General features: G+C 46.6%; 1 protein-coding gene across 1 annotated transcript in view; it reads left to right on the top strand.

Moving 5' to 3' along the window:
- Positions 1-3,258: 3,258 nt before the first annotated feature.
- Positions 3,259-19,142, top strand: part of GPR139 (G protein-coupled receptor 139) — a 62,513-nt gene continuing 46,629 nt past the window's right edge. The window contains exon 1 of the mRNA XM_007954730.2: positions 3,259-3,382. Coding sequence (XP_007952921.1) covers positions 3,259-3,382 — 124 coding nt within the window. The remainder of the gene's footprint in view (positions 3,383-19,142) is intronic.

The raw sequence follows: 19,142 nt of genomic DNA, 5'->3' as shown, positions 1-19,142 counted from the left end.
AATGGAGGCGCAGACACAATTAAGTACATCTACATTTCCAATACAACCCAGGTACTCTTTTTCTTTATTTGTTTGTTTCTTTTGTGAATTGAGTGAATGTTTACTGAGCAAATTAATTTTCCATACAACAGTTCATACATATTTTGTTTCACAACATTGACTATAGTCCCCACAATGCAATAGCTCTCTCAACAATGCACTTCCTCCCCGTGGTTATCTTTTCTCTGTGTCCTTCTTTCTTATGCATTTCTGCCCTCTGAACAATCTCCCTGTGCAAATACTGCCCTTCTGATCTCCCATAGTTGATTATTCTAAGGTGTGCACCTACCTACTGTAAATGTTCACCTTATACACCTGTCTATTGTTTGACTGGAAGCTATGAAGTGAGTTCAATTCCAGGCCCAAAGAGTGACTAGGGACCATAGTCTAAAACTTAGCTGCTCTTCCTTGACAAGTTTATAAAAACTCTTTCACTAGAGCCCCAGAATCCTAACCACACACATCATTTTCAGAGTGGGTTGTCATACATGCTAAATCTGAGGCCATCTCCTCCTCCATAGCCCTAACAATATCCATGTTCTGACATTCTGGTTTACAATGACAAGCAGAGAAGAACTCATCTCCTATTTCCTGCTTGTCCTGGGTCAGTAGATACTGGGGTTTTTCATTCTTTCAATGCTTATGGAGAATCTACAACATACAGGCACTGTTCCAGGAGTTGGGGATGCAACCATGAACAAAGCAGACAAAATCCCTGCTCTCAAGGAGCTTACATTGTCATAGGGTGACAGATAGACAAAGAACAAAACAAATAAATAAAATGTGTATGACATGCCAGATGGTGCTAAGTGCTATGGAGAAAAATAATCAGGGAGGGCAAAGGAAGTGTGTGTTGTGAAGGGGAAATTTGAATAGGATTGTCAGGGAAAAGCTCAATGAGAGGGGGATGTGTGAGAAGTGAGGGCAGGCTGTGCAGCTGTCTGGAGGAAGAGCATTAGAGGCAGAGGGAACAGCCAATGCAAAAGCCGTGAAGCCTAATTCATGATATATATACAAGGTCAGGAGCTCTCAGAATACTATCGGGGTTTTTGTCAAATTGCATACCTTCTGATCTGGAAAAGGATAGCAAGACTGGTTGCACAACTTGAAGAATGTGATCAAGGTCACTGAATTGTATATTAGAAATTGTTGAGATGCCTATGTTTTGTTATATATATTTTCACCACAATAAAAAAGAACAGATTTAAAACAATTCCATTAAATGTGCTATAATTTCAGGCACAATAAAAAATTGCACATATTCCACTTCTCAATCCCTAGTTTCCCATTTTAGATTGGACACCTGCAGACAAATCCAATCCGAAGGTTTTTTGAACCAATCTTTACTGAGCTTCTGCGAGTGCTAGATAGGGTGCTTTCAGATCCGACTCATAGCGACCCCTCCTTGGGTTTCCGAGGTGGTATCTCCATGGAAGTAGATTGCCCAATCTTCCTTCTGAGGAGGGGCTGGTTGGTTTGAACCACCAGGCTTCTGGTTAGCAGTTGAATGTCTTAGGCACTGCACCACCAGAGCTGCCAGTCCCACACAGTGGGGTCTTTGTTTTGGGTTTTGGCACTCACGTTTCAATGAGGTGAGAGTTTGCAACCATTTCTAACTTCGCTGGAAATATCAGACTTGGTCCCCCTAGGCTCCATGACCCTTGGTAATCATCTGCCCTCTTTGGAAGGGCATATGCCCCCCTAATCATCAGATCTCACCCACACACACACAGACCTTCAGAGTCCTGACTTATGCAGGCTCCCTGACCCTATCACTTTGAAGTTGCAAGCCTGCCCCAGAGAAGCATGCTCCAACCTCACCTCTAAGCCCACTCTTGGGAAGCAGTTAACAATGATGGAGACTGGACACACATGCAGCCAGGGATAGGCTCCCCTCCTTCGGGGGGAACCTAGGAGAAAGCCCAGCCTATCCCATCTTCCTAGGAATGAATATTTTACAGAATAGGGGTAGTCAGGGAGCAGAGTGGGGTCTTAGCCTTCTCGAAGCCTACTACATGCTCCAGCATGGCAACTGGCTCCTGGGCCTGTTAACTCTCTATTTCTGCAGAATCTTCTACTCTCTCACACACTGTCTTGAGCTTCAGATCCACATCTCTCCCTTTCCAGTTCTGATGTAACCTCGAGAAAAGCTGCACTGAAATCTCTCCACCTGCCTATCCTGAGGAGGAGAGGAGGTGTCTGTTCTTCCCAACTCTCCAAGGTTGTCTGGAGCCCCCTCCTTGACTTCACCTTTCCTTCACACAAGAGAATGCAATGTGAATATATGAGTGTGCCCGCCCGCACGACTGAGTACTGTGTATCTTTGTGTGCACGTGGGTGAATGTGCGTCTGAACGGCTGCAACATCCTTCGCCCTAACAAAAGGCTCCGTGTCAACGGCTTCTCTTTGCAGGCCTGCATCCCCTTCAAATGATCTCCAATTCAGGGACAGTCCACCTCTAGGCTCTCCAGAATCAACACAAGCGCGCACACATATGCATGCACCCTTCCTTTGGGACCAGACAAGCTCAACGCCTCTGGTCTAGGAACACTGACAACCTTGCTTTTCCACCCTCCCCCCATTCCCCGCCCACTGCCCTGAGTGTAGAATCCTCTGTTTGGTTGGAAACTGCCTCGAAGCACTGGGCAGCGGGAAGAGAGGTGGCGGGGAGAAGTGTGGAGAAAGGCAAACTGAGGACATGCCAGAGGAGTAAGGAGCCGCTGCGGGTGAAGCAGGTCCCATCCATACCACGCCCCTCCCGCAACGGATGGAGATGGGCTAGCCTGTCCTCCACCCGGTCTTCCTGCGGGTCTCCCTAGTCTAACCCCATCTTCTCTCCTGAAACTGGAGCCAGAAGCAGCAGCTGGGACCCCCTCCCCCTGCTACCCTCCCTCCATTCCCCGCGTCCAGGCCGCCTCTGATTGGCTGCGGGGAGCGGCGTCCCAGGCCCGGCTCGCGAGCGGGAGCCTAACCCTGCCCGGGTGGGAAGCGCCGAACTGGCTCCGGGAGCCCCTCCCGAGTCGGTGCGCCCGGCGCGCTGCGCGCTGCGGGAGGGCTGAGCGGGACTCCCGGCGGGCAGGTGCCGAGGGCGCAGAGGGGCCGGAGCAAGGCTGGGAGCAAGTGCTGCAGGGAGAGAGGCGCTGCCGCCCCAGCTGCCTCCTCCGCCGTGCCGGTGTCCGAGCGGGCTGGCAGGCCGGGACCGGGAGACGAGGGGCGCTCATGGAGCACACGCACGCCCACCTCGTCACCAACAGCTCCCTGTCCTGGTCCCCCGGCTCGTCCTGCGGCTTGGGCTTTGTGCCCGTGGTCTACTACAGCCTCTTGCTGTGCCTAGGTTTACCAGGTGAGAGCGTGCGGGGGAGAGGGTGGGAAGCCAGAAATCCAAAGTGCACGGCGACCCTCGCCAGACGCCCCCGCGGAAAAAGTTTATGCCTTAAGGGCAACTGCGGAGATTTCCAGACTGGGGGGAAGTTGCTGCAGGCTGACAGAGACTGGGCGCGTGTGCGCTTGTGTATGTGTGTGTGTGTGCCCGCGCGAGCGCGGCAGGCTATGGGCTTGGTGTGAGGGTGGCTTAGTGTGAGTGTGCACTTGGATTCGAGAGTGTTGGTGTGTGTTCATGGGCTTGCTAAAGTGTTGGCGTCTGCGAGGGGATCCTGCGAGGGTTTTGTGTGTGACTTGACTGCACGTTCTGGGAAGGTTTGTAGAGTCTGCACTTCCCCAGCGGCCCCCACCTCTGACCGTCCGTCTAGTGGAACCCTGCCCCTCTGTGCGTCCCTGCTGCTACTCGCTGGAGCCCCTCACGCAGGGCACTCTCTGGTTCGGAGGGAGCTGGGATGGAGCTATCAATGCGCCTCTGCTGCCCTCCGGAGCGAGGAAGGGGACTGAAGGCTGTTCCGAAGGAGTGAGGAGGGGTGACTGTGGCCAGGGAGAGGGTGCAGACTCACAGGCAGACTGCCATGCCTGCCCACCTCAAGGGGTCACAGTCTCCTTGAGGGCATTCTTCACCCCTGGCTTTGCCCCCTGTTCACTTCCCTGGGGCAGCTGGCTCCTGCTGGAGATGTCTGACAGCCTCACATCTTCAGGCCATCTTCAAAGTGTGGCTGAGACTCAGGCTGAATTCCTGAAGAGAGCTGAGCTGTCTGCCTGGGCTCTGTGCATGTAAGAGACAGACAGACAGACAAGATGGGAATGGGAAGGTTTAGCCTGGGGCTCCAGCTCCAGAGAGTCACTGAACATTCCCTGTGGCAGAAAGATTCCTAAAGATCTTCCTGCAGCCCTCTCATCAGCCCATCCTTTGGCACTTGCAGGCAAGGGGGAGAGAGGGACAGCCGGTAAGCATAGCCCCTTCTTTCTCATCACCTGCTAGTCTGAGAACCTTAGCATCCTAGGGCTCTGGGAACTCATGATCTGGATTTCTGGGAGCCTTGCTAAGACTTCCTTTTTGAGCATTCAACTTGGTGGCCAGGGCCCCTGGTGAGGTTGTTTAAATAACGCGCCCCCCCCCCAATTGGGCAGGCATGAGAAAGCAGAAGTTTACTAATGTGTGAGCCTCTCCTCATGCGAGTGATGAGGCTTTCATTACTAACTAATCGCTCTGGCTGCCCTGGGAGAGAAGGTCAGCTCCGATTCGCCCTGCTGGGGTAGCAGCACATGTCCTGTAATTACCTCAAGCTAGATTGATTTCAGTTCAGTTTGCACCTCCCTTCCTCCTCTCCCCTTCAAGCTTCTTTCCAGAGCTCTCTTTTAGGGAGCAAGATTTGAGAAGGTTGCTGAACCAGGGAAGTGACGGACCCCTTTCCGTTCAGCCCTCAGATCTGACTGCTTCCCCCTCTCTCCATCTTTTCTACTGAGGATGTAGCCACTTCCCTAGGATTTTCTTCTGGAAACCCTTTAGGGACACAGACAAGACCAGGGGAGGCTGACCTTCCAGGGGTCCACAGCAGCAATATGAGGATGGAGGAGAATGAGGCAGAATACAAACCTTCAAAGCCCTCCAGGTAGAAAGTCGTGATACGCCAGACTTTCACAGCTTAACTCCCATACCAGCTGGAGCTTCCTCGGCCCGCACCGTCAGCACCAGTACACACCAGGCACTGTGCTAAACCAACCAAACCAAACTCACTGCCATTGAGTTGATCCAACTCACAGTGACCCCTCCTTGGGTTTCTGAGGCAGTATCACTACAGAAGTAGATTGCCCAACCTTCCTTCCAAGGAGTGGCTGGGGGATTTGAACCATCAGCCTACTGGGTAGCAGTCAAATGCCTTAGGCACTACACCACCAGAGCTCCCAATGTTGAGCCGGGGCTAGGGATCAAAGATTGGGAATTGATGAGGTGGCATTGATTTGGTCACTGAATCAGACCATGAAGCCATCGCAAATGACAGAGTGAGGGCTAGCGTTGGGTGTGTGATGTATCCATTCACTTGGCTAATACTTATGTCCACCTACTGTGTTTTAAGTTCCCTCGATGAAGCAAACAGTACCAGAAGGCTGACAGTTCAAACCCCCCAGCCACTCCTTGGAAGGACGGTTGGGCAATCTACTTCTGTAGTGATACCACCTCGGAAACCCAAAGAGGGGTTGCTATGAGTCAGACCCAACTCGATGGCAGTGAGAGAGAGAGAGAGAGAGAGAGAGCAAAGGACCCTGGAAGGAGGTTTGAACCCACCAGCTGCTCTGTGGAAGAAAGATCAAGTAGTCTGCTTCCATGAAGATTTATAGCCTTGGAAACCTAGTAGGGGTTGCTATAAGTTGGAATTGGCTTAAAGGCTGTGAGTTTGGTTTGGTTTGTTTTTTTAAGGATCCCTGGTGGTGCCATTGTTAAGAACTCAGCTGCTAACCAAAGGGTTGGCAGTTCAAACCCACCAGCTTCTCTGCTCCACGAGTGATCTGCTTCTGTAAAAGATTACAGATAGCCTTGTTGTTGTTGTTGTTGTTATTTGCCGTCAAGTCGGACCTGACTCATAGGGACCCCTCCCTGGGTTTCCGAGGCAGTATCACTAAGGAAGTAGATTGCCCACCTTCCTTCCGAGGAGTGGCCAGTGGGTTTGAACTGCCAGCCCCCTGGTTAGCAGTCAAGTGCCTTAGGCACGATGCTACCAGAGCTAGGTAACACTAGGGGCTATTCTACTCTCTCCTGTAAGGTTGCTATGAGTAGTAATCAGCCTGATGGCACATAACAGCATCAAAAGGCTAACCAAAGAGTTGGCAGTTCAAATCCATCCAAGGCCTGGCAATCTACTTCTGAAAGGTCACAGTCATTGAAAACCTTATGGGGCATAGTTTTACTCTGAAACACATGGGGTCACCATAAGTTAGAATTGACTTGACAGCAATTGGTTTGGGGTGGTTCTATGTTTGTTTGTTTTGTTACTGTGTTCCACGTGCCAGAGCAGTGTCAGAGGGACTCAAAGACCCCTAAGACCCAGTCCCTGAGTTCAAGGAACCCATAGGTAGAAGCAGCAAGAATCCTAGAGAAGGCTTTGTTGTTGTTGTTGTTATGTGCTGTCGAGTCGTCCCCGACTCATAGCGACCCCTCCTTGGGTTTCCGAGGCAGTATCACTACGGAAGTAGGATTGCCCAACCTTCCTTCCGAGGAGTGGCTGGTGGGTTTGAACCGTCAGCCTTCTGGTTAGCAGTCAAGTGCTTTAGCCATTATGCTACCAGAGCTCCCTAGGCTAGTACAAAAGGCACAGGCGAACACCTGTTTTGTGACTAGCTTTCAAGGTTGGTACAAAGGCAAAATCCTGTCATCATTCTCTTAAAACCACAGGGAAGGCAAGTCTGTCCTGGTGGACAAGTCTGTCTGTCCAACTCTAGAATGACACAATCGCTGCCTCGGTTAGTATGTGGGCTTTCATGGCTCCATACCTGTTTTCACATCTGTAAAGAGGGCACTAACAGTAGCTACCCCCTGGAATTGTGGAGAGAAATAAAGATCCGGATGGAGATGATGGTGCACGATGGTGCTCAGCTCAGTGCATGACTCGGTACTCGTGATCACGGCTGAGGCCTGGCCCTTGTGGTTCTCACAAAGTTGGTTGGGTTTTGAGGAGGAGGAGAGGCTGTTCAGGCCCACCAGTGAGCCAGAGAAGGGACTGGGAGGCGCTGCCCAGAAAAGCACTTAGCTCAGCCTGTTCCTCCTCTAGCTGTGCTCACACAGTACTCTTTGCCCTGACTCTCAGCACCAGCAATTAGCAAGCCCTCATTACTCTGCCACTGACTGGGAGGCACAGCTATGCTGGGTGTGAAGTAACAAACCAAAGGACTTCAAAATATTGTTGAAAACTGAGATTTTAATTGAATCATTGTTTCCGGCAGCACAGGGTAGGAGATAAGGGTGGGAACTGAGGGCCGGATGGGGAGCTGGGGAGCAGCTGAGTGTTTGGAATGGGGAACCAATAACTAAGGGAAAGCAGTGGATATTTCTGACCGCCTTCAGGCTCTAGGTTGGCAAGAAGGGCCTGGGAAAGCCTGGGGTCCAATCTCTGCCTCAAAGGACTGTCCCAGAGTCTGATTTAGCTGATTTAGTCTGATTTAGCTGGCCTGCTTGGGGGATCCAGGGGATTCTACTGTGAAGAATGGGTGGAGCTCTGCCACTCAAGGCTCTTTGCTGCTCTGTGCCACAATTCCCTGTCTGTGAAACGGGAATAACAGTAGCACCTACCTACAGTGAGTTGTGGTTGTTATTAGGGGCTTGGACTCATGGTGACCCCATGCACAATGGAACCAAATGCTGCCCAGTTCTATGTCACCCCCACAATCAGTTGTGAATTGTAAGCGACAGGGCTTTCACTGGCTGAGTTTTGCCAGGCCTTTCTTCCTAGTCCATCTTAGCCTGGAGGCTTTGCTGTAACCTGTTCAGCATCATACCAACAGGCAAGCCTTCACTGACAGGTGGGTAGCGGCTGTGCAAGAAATGCATTGACCAGGAATCTAACCCAAGTCTTCTATGTGGAAGGTGAGAACTCCACCACTGAAACACTCCCATCCAAAACCCACTGCCATGGAGTCGTTTCTGACTCATAGTGGCCCTAGTGGACAGAATAGCACTTTCCTGTAGGATTTCCAAGGCTACAAATCTTTACAGAAGCAGACTGCCACATCTGTCTCCTGCAGAGTGGCTGGCACGTTCAAACCACCAACCTTTTGGTTAGCAGCTGAGCACTGTATCTCTTGCCCACCAGGGCTCCTTAATGAACCACCAAACCAAAAACCAAACTCATTACCATCGAGTTGATTCCAACTCATTGGTTTTCTGAGGCGGTAAATCTTTACAGAAGTAGATCACCAAGTCTTCCTTCTGTGGAGTGGCTGGTGGATTTAAACCACCAACCTTCTAGTAAGCAGTCAAATGCCTTAGGCATTATGCCACCAGAGCTCTTTACTGAACCACCAATATCCCTTAATCACATAGGGTAAACTGTGGTAGTCAAAGTTGTGTGTCTACTGGCTGGGCTGTGGTTGTGAGTGGCTAGACAGCTGGATATAGTTATTCCCCATGAGATTGTAATCACCTTCATGGTGGATTCTGCTGTGGGGTGTGGCCTGCTTCCTGTACATAAGGAAAGGTCTCTGGAGCCTGAATTTGGCTGAGTTTTCATCTCAGTGGCCTGCCATGTTGCCTGCCAATCTTGGAATTGTTCCTGGACTTGAACTAGTGGCCTGCCATGTTCTCTGCTAATCTTGGGTTGATCTTGGGTTCATCAGCCTTAGTAGCCAGGAGCTGTGTGAGTCAGAAAAAGCCTCCAGCTCTAGTGAGCCTGGAACAGGGAGCAGAGCTGAAGTCCAGGGTTGAGGGGCCTTCGCTCAGCTGCTACAGCTGGCACTTTGAACTCAGGCTTCTAGCCTCCTAGGCTGTAAGAGAATAAGTCCCTGTTGTTAAAGCAGTACTAGAAAATCAGTACAGTAAACTGAAACCAAACCCATTGCCGTTGAATCTATCCCAACTCATAGCAATCCTATAGGACAGAGTAGAACTGCCCCCAGAGTTTTCAGACTGAATCTTTACAAAAGCAAACCACCACATCTTTCTCCTATGGAGTGGCTGGTGAGTTCAAACTGATGACCTTTTGGTTAGCAGCCAAGTGCTCTAACCAGTGCACTCCTGGGACTCCTCAGTCACAGAGGATAGTGCATAATAAATAAGATAAGCAATGTAAAAAAAAAAAACAAAAAAAGAGGCTTAGCACAGTCCTAGCACCAGGTAAGCACTTACTATTCAGTGTCTTTCCTACACCAAATCTTTTCACCTATATCAATGTACATAGGCCTCATCAAATGCCTGTGACCTGTGCATGTCCCTGACCCCATTTTACAGATGAACTAACTGAGCTTCAGAGAAGTGGAACGTCTTGTCCATGGTCATACAGCCAGTGCAGCACGTAAAGCCCGCTCTCTCCATTGCATCATTCAGCCTTTATCCCTGCTGGGAAGTTCATTTAACTAACCTCAATTCCCTAAGCTGTGTGCCCAATGGAGGAAATTGCTTTCCCTGGAAAAACCAAAACAAACCCATTGCCAGAGAGTTGATTCCAACTCATAGTGACGCTATATGACAAAGGAGAACTACCCCATAGGATTTCCAAGACTATAATCTTTATGAATTCAGACTGCACATCTTTCTCCTATGGAGGGGCTGATGGCTTTGAACCACTGACCTTTCAGTTAGCAGCTGAGTGCTTTAACCTCTCCACCACCAGGGCTCCTTAGCTCTCCTTAAAACTCCATCTCTTTCCTTCTCTCCTCCTCTCTTTTAAGTAAGCAAGATGTTTCCAACTTTTGAAAACAAGACTATGGTAAACACTTTGGTCCTGGGATAAAACTCACTCCCAATGGCTGGCTCTCTGCCCAACACTAAATAAGACTTGCATACAGAACATTCAACCCAGGGCAATGCACCCACCTACTCTGTGGAGATACATCCCTTGGAGCAATTGGCCATGGGGCACCAGAGGGGCAACATTCACACGGAGGAACAGCTGAACAGACAGGAGCGCATAACTTAGAAGGGCACAGGGAGGGAGGGGTTACTGGGAAGGAAGAGGAGAAGAGTGGGTTAGGGTTGGGGATGGTAACTGGGGAGTGAAGCCAAATGTACATGAAATGTTGAATTCAAAACAAATTCTGCTCTGTAAATTTGCACCCAGTTTTGGGGACATTGACTGGGTGAGCTGAGAAGAGACAGTGCAGAGCAGGAGATTCAAAGAATATGTGGAGGAGGAGAGTATGAGGAAGGATGGAGCCCTCCTGGGAATGAACGAGCAGCATGAATTGAATTGAGATTTGAAAGATATGCTTTAAGTGTTACCCTTCTCAAAGGCACCATACATGTTAAGGGAGACAAAGTGAAGAGTGAGATGATAACTGAAACTACCTGCTCCACAGTAGGGGACTTCCACAACAGACAAGCGAGGATAATACCCACCTCCTTGGAGGGTTGGTGCAAGAGAAAGAGGGATGATGAGTCTGTAGCCTGGCAGATAGAAAGGCCTTTGACATGGCAATTAATGGCATTGTTGTTGAATGGAGTGGGGAGCATGATGACCCACAAGCTGGACTGAGCCTTGCAGATATGCTTTTGTTCCCTGTATAGCAAAATGAACTAGTTTTACCTAATGTCAAAAAAAGACAAAGACTGTGATGGTTATGTTTTTGTGTCAACTTGGCTGGGCCTGGTTGAGTGGCTGGGCAGCTGGTGGTAGTATTTCCCATGATGAGACTGGCAGTCAGCTCCGTGGTGGGATCTACCACAAGCAGCTGAGTAGCTGCCTTTGGGATGTGGTCTGCTTCCTGTATATAAGGAGAGAAGCTCTGGGAATGGTCTCTAGTCTATGGCACGCTTGGACCCTGCATGTAGCCATGTCATTGCTCAGCAGCCTGCTATGCTCTGCCGACCTTGGGAATTACAATGGACTTAAGTTAATGGCTTGCCGTGTGAATTGCTAACATCGGAACTGTGCCTTTTTACTTGTCAAACTTGGGGCTTCTCAGCCTCAGCAGCCAGCAGCTGAGTGAAGAAAAGCCTCTTGCTCCAGTGGGCCGAAAGCAGGAGGCAGAGCTGGACCCCAAGGTTGAGGGGCTTTCACCCAACTCCTAGAGCCTGGCACTTTGAACTTGGACTTAAAGCCTCCAAATTGTAAGAATAAACTCCAGTTTGTTAAGGCCATCCCATTTGTGGTATATTTCTTGTCAGAGTGACACTAGGTAACCAGAACAAAGACATTACAAGAAAACTATAAACCAATATTCCTCATGAATATCGACATAAAAATTCCCCAACAAATTTTAAATTTTAGATTAGCAAATCTAATCCACCAGTATATAAGAAGAATCAAGATGAAAAGAGGATTATCCCAGGGATGCTGAGCTAGTTGGACATTTGAAAATTATTCAGTGTAATTCACCATTTTAACATGCAAAAGAAAAAAAAAACATGATCATCTGAATAGACATAGAAAAAGCATTTCACAAAATTCAACATCCATTCATTATAAAAACCCAACAAACAAGGGGCAGAAGAGAACTTCTTTAACCTCATAAAGGACATCTATAAACAAACTACAGCTAACTTCACATTTAATGTGAAAGACTGTATGTGTTCCTCCTAAGATCTGGATGTCACCACTTCTATTCAATATAGTACTGGAAGTTCTATACAATGTAATAAGGCAAGAAAAAGAAATAAAAGGTATTCCAAAAGGAAGAAATTAAATTACCTCTAGTCCAGATGACACAATTGCCTTTATAGATAATCCCAAAGACTGCAATAAGATCTCCTACCTATAGTAGTTCTATACACTATCAATGAACTATTTGAAATTAAAAATTGGCAACTAAAAAAATAGATTTTCAAATTTCCTTGATAAATCAGAATACGTGACAACTCTGGGCTCACATTCCCTAAAGGTATCAATTGGCTAGAGTTGAAGAATAGCAGCCTTTTTGCTTTGCTTTGTTTTAATGTAAATTTGCAATCTCGTTCATATAGTTCAAAAACCAGAAAGTACTGAAGTCACATGGAAATGTTTCTCTCCCACCCTTGCACTTGTTTACCAGCTCCCAAATCTACCATCATCACCACCAATCCTCCACCGGTGACCACTATTATTAGTACCTTCATTTCTTAAGTATTATTTCAGGGTTTCTTAGTATATATAAAAGGAGCCCTGATGGTGCAGTGGATAAGGCATTTGACTGCTAACCAAAAGGTTAGTGGTTCGAACCACTCTGTGGAAGAAAGATGAGGCAGTCTGCTTCCATAAAAGTTTACAGCCTTGGGAACCCTGTGGGGGTTGCTATGAGTTGGAGTCAGCTTGATGACAGTGAATTTGGGTTTGTTGGTAGTATATGTACAAGTACTTCAGCCTTCCCTTTTTAACCCCCACAAAATGAGCATATTATATACACTGTGCTACTTCTTGCTTTTTTTTTTCACTTATTAATTGTCCATAACAGTATATCTAAAAAATAAATAAATAATTAAAAAATAAAACAACTATCTTCATATCAAAATGCAGTATATCTGAAGCTTCTTCGTTCTTTTATACAACTGCAGTTTCTCGTTGCATATTTTAACATCTACCTCTTTCAAAAGTACGTGTGCACTCCAATTCAAAATAGTCCCTACGTAGCCCACTTCCTTCACTTCTGTAATGGGTCTGGCCTATACTTTGACACATTTGACATCAAAAACAAAATAAGTCTTTTGTGACTCATGGTAACCCACATGTTACAGAGTAGAACTGTCCCATAGAGTTTGATTGGCTGCAATCTTTACAGACACAGATTGCCAGTCCTTTCTTCCATGGCCAACCTTTAGACTAATAAACTAAAACAAACAAACAAAAACCCACTGCCATTGGGTCAACTCAGATTCCTAGTGACCATTTAGGACAGAGTACAACTGCCTCCTTAGGGTTTCCAAGGCCATAAATATCTATAGAAGCAGATTGCCTCATCTTTCTAATGTGAAGCTGCTGGTGGGTTCAAACTGCTGACCTTTTGGCTGGCAGCTAAGTGCTTGTGCCACTCAGGGCATCTTCATTAGACATTTAAAATAATAATAATAAGCCACTGCTGTCAAGTCAATTCTAACTTATAGCGACCCTATAGGATAGAGTAGAACTGCCCCATAGATTTTCCAAGGCTGTGGAGCACCGGTGGGTTTGAATCGCCAACCATCTGGTTAGCAGCCAATACCTTCCCCACTACACCACCAGAGCTCCTCATTAGAAAGCAAGCCTTCTTTTATAACCAGGGAAAAGAGGACTTCATCAGGGGTACTGAATTCCAGGTTTGGGTCTGGAAATAGCTCACTATGTGACCTTGGACAAGTCACTCTTGATGGGGTCTACAAAAGGCCCGGGAGAGCCTGGCCCAGCATGGGCAGCTTGAGTTGGATACATGGATGTAGATGAGAAACAAGCACTGACCAGTGATGCAGCTACGCTCAAAGCTGCCTGAGCAGGCCATGGGCTGGGATGCAGGACAACATCTTAGTTGTCCTTGCCCCTGCCCAGTTTCATTAAGGACCCTCTATGTCAAGTTCTGCTTTGTGAGGCTAGGCATGAAATTCTTTTCCTTGGAACTGAGCAGACATGAATTTGAATCCTCTATCTTACCCTTGTTTGCTGTGTGATCTTGGGTGTGATCCTTCACCTTTCTGAACTCCAGTTTTCTCTTCTGCAGGAAAGTAGGCAGTAGAACTTAGCTATTAAGCATGTGATCTCTGATTCACACTGCCTGGGTCTGAATCCTACCTCTGCTACTTGCTTAATCTGTGACATTGGGTGAATTTTTCACCCTCTCTGAGCTTCAGCCTCCTCAACCATGAGAATGGGATAATAATAATACCTATGTTATAAGATCTCCTCTTGTTTCTAGGATTAAATAAAATTGTAAATATGCTTAGCATCATTCTTGGCATTTGTTTACTCTCTCATAGAGTAAGAGTTCAATAACTGTTGTTAACCTTCTGTCCCTTGCATTGTTGCTGTGGCAATTGGAAATAAAGCATTCCAAGCTTGCCACAGTACCTGACACACTGTAGGAGCTCAATAAGCAGGCACTCTCATTGCTTTTATTGTCTAACATGTCACTGTGTTCAAGTCTGCACCTTATAAATCCACTGGAACCACACACCACTTTATACCTAGAGCTCTTCCCTAAATGCACAATTCCTCTCAAAGTGCACCCACCAGAAATAGAATTCCTTGCTCTGACAAACTAGAAGAGAATGATCCAATGAATGAAGCAATCAATTCCATCTTAAACCGAGGGACTGTATCCCCCTAAAAGAGTTGCTATGGTTCAGTGATACCTCTAGAAATAATAGCAGTCCAAAATGTGAAATGGTCTTTAGAGAAGACTGGTGAGCTGAGACTGACAAACACCCGCAGCAAGATTGTCTTGAATATCATAGCTGAGATCGTGAACAGAAGGAGGCAGGAAGGTGAACGTGTAGGTGAGGCTGGTAGGGCACCTTGAAATGCCAGGGAGTGTCATGAATTCAAATGCCTGCAAGAGACAGTCAGGTGATATAAATGGACAAAGAGGTCCAGGTTTAGGAAATACTTCACTTACCCAAGGAACTGTGTTTCCAATTTTGTTTTGTTTTTGAAAACATGTGCATTCTTGGTCTCACTCATTTTCCCTTCATGATGGACATGTGGGTACAAGAAACACTGCACTTCCTTCCAACAGGTATGCAGCACTCACTATGTCCCAGGGACTCCTCAAAGCACTTTATATCCATTAACTCATTTAATTCTCACAATGATCCTTTGAGGTATGTATAACTATTATGCCCATTTTTCAGATGAGGACATTGAGGCACTTACCCACATTCACCTAGCTGGAAAATGACAGAGCAATATTTAGTATTGCTACTCGGCTTTATTATAAGTAGACAGCAGCATACACAGAACGACAGGTTACAAACGACATGGCTGAGTCAAGAGGTGGAGGGTAACAGCCCACAAGGAGACATAGGGACCACGGGAGCTCAAAAGTGTGGCCACCGTTCAGCTTTCCATCCAGTGTTGCTTTTTTTTTTTTTTTTTAAGTTCTGGAAATCCAGATTTTTTTCTATGAAATGTCCCAACGTTTCAACATTGGCAACTAGTTCCAAAATTGTAAAAACATCATGTGAGCCAGCACTGTATGAGCCAAGACAAACATGTCTGCAGCCTTGCTACAGCCCACCAGGCTGCCAATTCACAAACTTCAAGGTGGGTGAAACTACAAGAAACACCAAGAAATTCAAGGATTCACAGTGGGTACAGAATAAAAACGAGAAGCTAGACAGAGGAGCAAGAAATAACAGAGATGAAGATGTGAAGAAATACATGGTTAAACAGGGAAAGCATGCTACCTCAGGAAACCAGGAATCTGGCATAAACAAAGTAACAGCCCCCCAAAATACCACAAATTGCATGTTGACAATGTCTTGGAACACAAATCCACCATTTCTTGGAATGGAAAGAGTCCTTAGAACCTGCCAGTATGGTGAATCAGGATGCAAGTTCTGTGGTCTCACAGACCGGGTTCAAATTCCAGCTTCATGACTTCCTATTGCTGGGAGTCTGGCAAATTGCTTCAGCCTCCCTGCATCTCAATGTCCTTATCTGTGTAATGGGTTTAACAGTGCCTTCCTCACAGGGTTTATGGTATCAACTATGTGAGTCAATTCATGGAAGCAGGGGGCATAGTACTCATGAGTCCAGTATCCCCATTTTACAGAATAAGGAAGCAGAAGTTACTCAAAATCACAGAGCTAGAATTGTCAAAGTCTTTACTAGAACACACTTTTCCCAACTCTAATTTTGTGTAATTGTTATGAAATCACACTACTATTGGTCTTTGAAAGTAGCCCTGTTAGCGTGAATGGTTTGCACTCGACCACCCAGTAACTCCGTGGAAGAGAGGCCTGGTGGTGTGCTTCTGAAGAATCAGCCATTGAAAACCCTGTGCAGCACAGTCCTATGGCATATGTGTCACACTCTGACACACGTGAAGTCCCCATGAGTTGGAGTCAACTTGATGGTGACTGGTAATATACGCTAACACTCTCTTTTCAATAGAGCAGGACTTGGGCTCAGCAGCTTGGCAGGCAGCAGGATCTGGCCAGAGTTTAATGTCACTCTTGTGTTTTTGTTGCATTTACTTTTAATGCTAGCTTCTGTTTACAGTGTTTGAGGCACTCAGCTGCTAACCAAAAAGTCAGTAGTTTGAACCCACCAGCTGCTTCATGGGAGAAAGATGAGGTATTCTGCTTCCCTTGAGATTTACAGGCTTGAAAAGCCCATAGGAGTCGCCATGAGTTGGAATTGACTCGAGGGCAGTGTGTTTGGTTTTCTGGTTTCTGTTGATAGCAGGGAGGCTGGTTTGTTATCTGGAGCTATTGTACATCTTTACTGTCCAAAATGGTAACCATTGGGCACATGTGGCTACTAAGCTCTTGCCATGTGGCTGGTGCCAGTGAGAAACTGAATTTTTAATTTTGTTTTATTTCAGTTCATTTAAAGTTAAAAACTGATACTCAATTCAGTTACTGGAAAACTTTTAAGTTTACTTTGAACAATTTAGGGAAGTGAATGTATTCTCTCAGTTGTGCATCTCTAGGTGGGTTCTCACTGCCACTCGTTTGGCTAGCACAGGAGCGCTTAACCATTGTCACCACCTAGAGACACCTTGAACTTTAAATGCAGACCAAATGTTTTCAGTGAGAATTTGGCATCCATATTGAGATGTGCTGTAAGTGTAATATACATACAAGATTTTAAAAGCTGAGTATGAAAAAAATCAAGTTAAATATCTCGTTCATTATTGTATATTGATTACATTGTGGATATATTTGAGTAAATAAACTATACTATTTTTTTGTGGTTGTTAGGTGCTGTCAAGTCAGCTCTGACTCATAGCGACTCCATATACAACCAAATGAAACACTGCCCGGTCCAAAACTATACTATACACACATTCACTTCACCTGTTTCTTTTTACTTTTTGATGCTACTGCTAGAAAATTTTAAATAGGATTTGTGGCTTACGTTTCTACTGGAAAGCACTACTATAGAAGTAAAAATTTAGGTGGAAAAGGAAAGTCAACTTAAAACAAAGTATTAAGATAAGTAAAAGTGCAGGTGACATAGGAATGGCAAAAATCATAAAGTTATTGGGAAAATCATGGAAATCTGGGAAACACTAATCCAGCACAATGCTCTTGATGAGGAAACTGAGGCCCAGAGAGGGCAAGAAACTTCCCCAAGTTTACACAGCTATCTAGAGACAGAGCTGGGCCTCGACCCCAAATCTTCCTGTCCCTGCAGCAGGGCTAACCCTCCCACCACCACCTACAGAAAAGAAAAGAAGGTAGGGTTGGGGTGTGGGGAGGAGGTAACTGTCCTGGATCCCAGTGGAATTCAAAAGAAGGGAGCATGTCTGTATGGATGACCCAGAATCTTTGCTTTTCTATAGAGCACACATGGAATGACTTGGGCTCCTCTTGAGTGAGGGTCATGACCAGCTGAACTACATTGAGAGAAAGGTGAGACTTTAAAACCTAAACATGTGGTTTTACTTTGTCCCATGGAAGAGAGGAAGAATCTCTGGGGCACAAATGGTTAAGCATTCAGCTCCTAACTGAAAGGCTGACGGTTCAAATCCACCAAGAGGTGGTTTGGAAGAAAGGCCTGGTGATCTGCTTCCAAAATGTCAGCCATTGGAAATTCCATAGGGCCCAGTTCTACTCTGACACACATGGGTTTTCCATGAGTCAGCATCAACTTGATGGCAGTGGCAAATGACAGGGAGAGGTGAGAAGGGAAATTAAAGAACACAGACAATTGCATCTGCGTTCACTGACTCATTTCTCCATCTGTCTGTCCATGTGCCAGGTATTACCATGAACCACTGTGCTAGGCACCTGGTGAGCCAAAAGAGACGCATTCCTTGCCCTTATGCCATTTACAGTCTACCAAGGATGACCAGCACCATCAGTAACACAAAGAAATGTAACATTTCAATGGTGAAAATGTACTGAAGGAGCAATGCATGGTCATAAGACTAGGGGCTTGTCCCAAACAGAGATCAGGTCTTGGGCTCACCACCTTGGCAGGCATTAGTATCTAATGTTTTCAAAATATACTTAGAAATTGTTCAGTAACTGAATTAAGTATCTGTTTTTAACTGTAAATTAACTGAAATGAAATAAAATTTAAAATTCAGTTTCTCAGTGGCACCAGCCACATGGCAAGAGCTTAGCGGCCACATGTGCCCAACGGTTACCATTTTGGGCAGTGCAGTTGCATAATCGCTCCAACTGAGATCCAATGACTAGAGGGAGAAAGAAAGGAAGAGGGCTTCAGGTGCAGGAACTGGCTGTGCAATAGCCCTGGGGCAGAAAGGTCCCTGGGGAGTGAAGGCAGGGATGGAGAAAGGGCTGGAGCCAGAGTGTGTGGAGGGCTGAAGTGAAGGGGGTGCAGTGTGAGATGCAAGCAGAGAAGACTTGGAGGCTGAGCTTTGTAAAAAACCATGGATGTTGACCCTGAACTGGAACAACATGTTCTACCGTGTGAGAATTGATGTATCCACCAGTGATCCCTCCTTCCCCTCAGTTTGCTTTGCAGTCAGTGGAGCTGGGGGAATTGCTTTTCTACCACAGGCATTTCTTATCATTTTCAGCTAAGTGCAAAGGAAGCTATCAGCCACCTCATTTCAACACACACACTGCGCCGAAGCTATAGAATAGACTGGCCAGTCCCTCTGTTCCAACTGCAGCCCTTTGCTTTAGCATTCCTGGCCCCACCACCACAGTTCAGCTCCACGGAGACGATGTGATGATGAGAGCCATCATCTGCCTCTTGAAAGAAAAGCCACTGCTTCCCTAGAAGATGGTGAAATGGAGCAGTGATTAGATAGGGGACTTGAGAGGGGACAGTGTCTAAAAGAGGGGTAGAGAGGGAAATTCCTTAAAGGGATGGTCAGGCCCATGCTTCTCACCCTCACAGTGCAGGGGTTCCACATTGTATCCTTCTTCCACACCCGAGACCCTTCCAAAATGCAGCTGCCCCCTTAAGGAGAGGCTGGGGAGGTGACAG

Source organism: Orycteropus afer, unplaced genomic scaffold (genome assembly GCF_000298275.1).
Source record: "Orycteropus afer afer isolate SDZICR_OR568_19922 unplaced genomic scaffold, OryAfe1.0 scaffold00470, whole genome shotgun sequence".
NCBI classification, from domain to species: Eukaryota; Metazoa; Chordata; class Mammalia; order Tubulidentata; family Orycteropodidae; genus Orycteropus; species Orycteropus afer.
The sequence above is the reverse complement of the archived record's forward strand: the minus strand, read 5'-3'. Positions and strand labels throughout refer to the sequence as shown.